We start from the raw sequence: 6234 nt of genomic DNA, 5'->3' as shown, positions 1-6234 counted from the left end.
GAAAGCTAGGAATAAAAATTGTATAGAATTTAGATGACCATGTCATGTAGTTTGACGATCATGTCATGGTGCATCATGATACCGATCAAGTCAAAAGTCATATAAGTTTCAGACGAGATCATAACACAAAAGAGAAGATAATTTTATATATACATGATGTTACATGAGTCCCCCCACCCAAATGGAAAAAATCAAAAAAAGAGAACACCAAGAATTCAATGCAGAGTAACAAAATTAGTGACAAAGGAATTCTGCAATTGAAAGAATATCAAATACTAAACTCAAAATGTAACGTCTTTCATGAGCTCATCCAATTGTGGCTGAGCTCATCTGCAGAAACATTTAAGCCAAGAAGAGACAGATCTTTACGTAACACATCTGCACCTTTAAATTGCAGGCCAACCATCCCAACACTCACTGCTCCCTCCACATTTTTTATCCTGAAACCAAAAATCTCATCACAACAGTGACATGTAAAGATTCAAATATAGAATCAGAATAAACAAGGCTTAAAAAATATTCATGGCGATGACTTTTCAGATATGTAAACACTCATAGAAGTATCCTGTATCCAGCATATACAGGTCAAACTATTGAAAGATCTTACATATTTTTTGAAGTCCTATACCCAAGTATCAAGTTTGTGTATAGCTTTCAGATGTATTTGCAGCATAGAACAGCAAAAAAACCTACTAAAAAGCAATGTGGTTTTGCAAATTTTTAAGTTTCAGCCATCAAATGAGCAGTTTGCCAAATTCACGGATGACAGATAACATGAAATAGCAAAGAAAATATTAGAATAAAAGAAAAAGGAAAAGAGGCGATGGGAAAGTCCTAAATGAATTGCATGATTCACAAAGCTCAAAAATGAAAATGAGAGCTGTAGAAAAGGTCCAGTTCAGGAAATAAATTGAATGCAGGCAGTACACAATCAATTTGGGGGTACAGGTTATTAAAAATTCCCTAAAACCAAGACAAGCATTGAACTACAAATCTACAATGAGAGTTTAATATTCACAATTGCTGGAAGCACTTACCGATCATCAACAAATATACAGCTTCCTGGCTCAACGTCAAGGTATTTGAAGGCTTCACTATAAAAACTAGGGTCTGGCTTTAATTTACCTGTAGAGCATTAATTAGAAAAACTGGTTTCAAAACAATTCTTCATAATGAGAATTGAAAAATAAAACAATGATCACAATTGAGCAAACAATAGTTTAAACAAACAGCATCAAATAGTACATTAGCTAGTTCTTTTTTGATATAATATTACAAAACACATGTTATCAGGTTTTTCAGTCCGATAAAAAAGGGCACCAAAAAAAAAAAAAAAAAAAAAAAAAAACCTAAAATAGGGAGGATAAAAAGAAAAGAAGAAAGGTGTGGCATAAAAAAGTGGAAGTCCACAATAATTCAACATAGAAAAAAACAAGTTCTATTCTAGTCTGACAGGTCAGCGGAGAGAATAAATTAATTAGCAAATGACATTTTAAAGCACAATTGGCTCAAGCTACCACGAAAACCAAATACCATCCCTCATAAAATCACCTATTCTGATTTGGCAGGTCAGTGATATCAAGAAGAAGAGAGAATCAACATGGGGAATGAACACAATTTTATAAAATTTTGAGCAAAACTCAAAAAATAAAAAATAAAAAAAGATCAAGGTTCAATGGCATAAAATAAAAAGAACTGATAGATGAGCTTAATCCCAGAGTAGTTCACAGCCATAGAGATTCTAATACTAGGCATGGTTAAATATGACGGTCTATACCATTATTAGAATTCAGGGTCAAATTGAAAAGGGGTGATCAATGATCATTTACAGTTTTGTAAAGATGTTCAGCGATGTACATGACAACAGTTGATTGTTCACAGTTTGTTAGATGGTCTAATCACTCCAATGGAAGGAAGAATTCATCACCACAAAGAAAGAAAGCAAGCAGTCACCCATAGAATAGTTGAACATTTTTTACCAACATTCTACTACGCAATGTTGAAAACAAAGGGCACAACTGCAGCCGGAAATCCATAAACTGGTAGTAAAAATGTAATATACCTATTGTACAGGAGCAGAATGTCCAAGATAAATAAGTTGATAGCTTTAACTTATCCTCGATTAGTTGATACCTGCAAACAAATTACAAAAGTACAAAGTAAGTCACATAAAATAGAACCCAACAAAAACATACTCTATCTTATAAGAGAATGAAGGAAATCTCAAATACCAGATTGGATAATTTGTAAAAGCGTGCATTTCATAGTTGTTTCTCTTTAAAACTTGAAGAAGATCTTCAACACCATCTAAGTAGGAATATCCTCTTTTCATGCATGCTTTCAGGCCTATAAAGAAAATTGTAAAGCTTCAGTCTATCAAATAACTAGTAGCACAAGTTCAAGATATCTACAAGTATCTAAGTATAATACAAAGATCTATTATAGGAGAAAGAGAGCTGGAAATTGGAGAATAGTTACACAGTAAACACTACAAAGTGCTCCCTTATTTACCAAATTGCTCGCAGATTTTTGTATGTATATTATAACTCATTATATAACAATAACACAGGCCACTCAATGATCAATAACTAAAAATATGTGTATCGAAGGAAGGCAGGAGACAAGGGTACTCTCTATGAAACTATAAATACCATCATCACTATGCATCTATATAAGCCCATAATAAAACTAATATATAAGCCCATAATAAAACTAATAAATAAACAAATAAAAATAAGTTGAGTAAATCAATTTTTCCAAACAATCTATTCAGTAGTATTTGACTATTTGGTCTATACAATCCTCTAGTTAATTGCTTGCATGTAACTCAATTCAGGTCCAAACCATCCAATACACCTGAATTCCCACACCTCGAACATCAGTCAAGTTTCAACCATACACCTAAAATAATAAACTTCTGTAGAGTGCTGGAAAAGAAATAGTGATCACATATACCAACAGCAAATTTGGAACTCAATATTTTCTTTTTATTATATAATAATAGTTCAAAATTCCATGAATGACACATTGTAGAGGGTCCAGCCTTTATACCATTTGTGAAAAAGTTAATAAAGGAAATAAGACAATAAATTTGCCCAGCAGTTCAAAACTGAAACTCAGATTCACCATGATCAACACAAGAATTCTAAGTATACCAACTCACCTTCCACATCAAGGTGCCTTCCATCTTTGAAAAACTTTTTAGCTAATTCAGCCTGCAGAGAGCAAACTTATAAGTCAGGCAGGAGCAATGAAATTATAGGCAGCATTAAAAACATATAATTTCAGCAGAACATCTTAATTCCTATTTAGGGGTCTAAATATATACTTTCAAATGTTTTAATATACTGTTAAAACATATCCTGTCAAAGTTCCCACGTATACTATTCAAAATTTTCCCAACAATATTTGCCTCTTGAATTTAGATAAAACAGACATGCTATTGGCTTTTTTGTTTTTCCAAACCGTGACTGTTTCAAAAACAACTCCCATCAAAATAAATCAAAGGGTGACATAGAACATTCACTTCAGCTTACGCATTACCCAGCTAACCAAAGTAAAACTTTGCAAAAACCTATTCCATTTTAAATTATTTTCTAGACAAATATATCAAAAAGGTAGCCATTTTATGTGACTTACTATACAATAACCAATTTTCTGTTCCACTCTAAAATCAGAACTTGTATCCCAGGTGCATCAAAAATTGTGACCTTAAAAGCAAGCAAGATGCTCGGGACAGGCATCCCTGAGACCCTGAGAGCAAGCAAGCATCCCACTCAAATACAAGAGATATTCCCATATATGATGTCGGCTTCTAGAATACAATCAAAATCTATTAAAAAAAATGAAATTTATTAAACTTGAAGAGCAAACAAGATTTTCTTAAACTCTCACATCTGCTACTTACTAAGAAAGTAAGAAGCATATTTGAGAATGTCAAAGGCAGACATGTGGGAAGTTAAGAAAGAGTTACTGAAAAGACGATATATAAAACAGGTGAAACGAAAAACAACTGGAAGACCACAATATATCCAACAACAACCAGTATAAGTAAGAACACAAAGACGGCCATCAGACTGCTCAAGAATCAAAATAAGTTGATGAATCTCACTTCTAGCATTCACCATTATACCTCATTAATCAATCCCATTTCAAACTCACTCCAGGCAGTTGGATGCTTGCATTCCATCAACTCCTTCATGGACATACTGGGGACAAAATCCACAATAGACAAGCAACAACATTACTTAGAGTAACAAAAACAATACAAAGATTCATGACATCTCTTTCAAGAGTTTCAGCTCCTGCAATTCATAGTTCTGGTGGTCAAGCGACCAAAAAGTACTTAGGATATTACTCATATTAGAAAAACCCAGATATGACAAACCCAACAGTTTAAATGTATCAACAGAACCAACATCATTGCTCCAAACCATCCAGTGATAAATTTTTATTGTCTTAATAAACGACTAATACCAATCCACATAGCATGAGGGGGGAAAAGTGTCTTGCTATACTGGTTTAGCTTGAATTTGACTATGAAGTCAAGTTTTTGAGAGTCTTTTACACCAACACTCAAATAAATAAAGAAGTTTTCTCTACAATGTACATTGAGAATGATGACTGAAACATACTTCTAAAATCCACTTTTCTATCAAGATTTTCTTCCAATTCAATTTAAACTCCATAATATTCACAAGTTCCCGCCTTATTCGGCAAATTACCATACCATACCAGTATATCACACACTACCTGCAATGCCTAGCCTCCCAAGTCCCACCCTCCCCCGGCCGGCCGTGCTTGACTAGATCGATCATGCTCTCGAAAGAACATACAGTTCAAATAATCCATATAACATAAACACCCTAGATCAAACCTAATACAACTTCAGATTAATTTGGTGCAATAACATAAATTTCAATCATTTTTTCCCAATCATAATAAGGGGCATAAATAAAGCAGTTTAAGTTTCCAAACCTTTCATCATTAACCCAGAAACATAAACACATCCACATAAAAATGGAAAGAAAAAAAAAAAAGGGAAATCAATGGAATTGAAAATTACCCAAAAAAAGCTGGAACATCATGGTAAAAGGGATCACGAACAAGTGTATCCATAACATCAAACAGCAAAATGGGCAACTTTTTCTTCTCAATTGCAGCAGAAGAATCAACAATGGTGCTAAAATTGGAGCAATTAACACTATCTTTCATGGTAATTGAACTTCTTGAGTTTGACTTTGGTGGGTCTAAAGAAAATTTAAGAGGGAAAGAAATTGTGGGTTTGAAAAGAAGTGCCATTTTTTTGTGAAATTAATTAAATTTAAAAAAATTTGTGTTAGTGATTTTTAGTGTATGAGATTCAATCAAAGAAGCTGAAGAAAGAAACAAGAGTATCATGGACAAATTTATAGGAAATTGTGGAAGAGGATACGGGAGCAGTGGAGTATCAACTATTCAAATCTTTATTTATTTAATTAATTAATGGAGGATAAGATAATCACAAATCACATTTTTGCGTGTAAATGGCAATGTAAGGAAGTGGCGCACGATTAGAGTTTGTTATTTTTGAGGAAATTCAAGTTTATTCCCTCGATAAACTTGAAGTGTTTATCCGGGGGTATTTGCGTCTCTGAGTAAGGGTATACAAGTAAATTGAGCGGGGGAAGTGTTAACAGCCGTTATGTTGGAAAATTTGACTCTAGTTAACCAAAATGTAACTCAGGTAAACTCAACCTTCTGTTAACCAACAAGTAACCCAAGGTAAACTGTTCGATTTTGAAGGGGAAGGAGACAACAAAATTCTTTAAGACGGTGGCGGCTGGAAGGCGATTTAAGGTTTCAGATTTACGGTTTTTAAGACGGTGGTGATCGAAGACGGTAGTGGCGCTGGTTTAGCAACTTCAGGCGGTAACAATTGGAGTGGTGGGCCATCAGACGACGGCGATTGGAGTGGGTATCGACTGGTGGCTTCAACGGCTGAGGAAGCGGCTACTGGGGCGGTGCATGGTTGTGGGTATATATGATCTGTAAAACTTACTCCAAGTTTTTGTCGATTTTGCTTATCTTCATCCCCTCTCTCTGATTGTTGAGCAAAACATTCAAAAAAAAGAAAAAAGAAGGTGGTCACGTGGAGCTTGCAACTACCTATGGTTAAAATGGATCAAACGTCTGTTAAAACCTACATTCCACTTTTTATCTGACACATTTGTTTACTTTATCCACATGTAAGCA

At 34.2% G+C, this 6234-nt stretch overlaps 1 protein-coding gene across 1 annotated transcript; it reads right to left on the bottom strand.

The window, feature by feature from the left end:
* LOC110701118 (flavin mononucleotide hydrolase 1, chloroplatic-like) lies at positions 1-6234 on the bottom strand. Its single transcript, XM_021878711.1, has 7 exons — positions 5066-6234; positions 4133-4208; positions 3164-3215; positions 2232-2346; positions 2063-2133; positions 1038-1125; positions 1-440 (listed from the first exon to the last, which is right to left on the bottom strand). Exons 1-7 carry the CDS (start codon positions 5299-5301, stop codon positions 299-301), a joined length of 780 nt encoding a protein of 259 aa, XP_021734403.1. The 5' UTR covers positions 5302-6234; the 3' UTR covers positions 1-298.

This window comes from Chenopodium quinoa, unplaced genomic scaffold (assembly GCF_001683475.1).
Source record: "Chenopodium quinoa cultivar QQ74 unplaced genomic scaffold, ASM168347v1, whole genome shotgun sequence".
NCBI lineage: Eukaryota > Viridiplantae > Streptophyta > Magnoliopsida > Caryophyllales > Amaranthaceae > Chenopodium > Chenopodium quinoa.
The sequence above is the reverse complement of the archived record's forward strand: the minus strand, read 5'-3'. Positions and strand labels throughout refer to the sequence as shown.

Bases quoted from the DNA above. Each gene is read 5' to 3' on its own strand.
- LOC110701118 (XM_021878711.1), bottom strand. From the start codon at position 5,301: ATGGCACTTCTTTTCAAACCCACAATTTCTTTCCCTCTTAAATTTTCT. The intron at 3,216-4,132 runs GTATAATGGTGA...TGCTCTCTGCAG, and splicing joins AAATGGGATTGATTAATGAG to GCTGAATTAGCTAAAAAGTT. The intron at 441-1,037 runs GTAAGTGCTTCC...TTTTGGTTTCAG, and splicing joins TGTATATTTGTTGATGATCG to GATAAAAAATGTGGAGGGAG.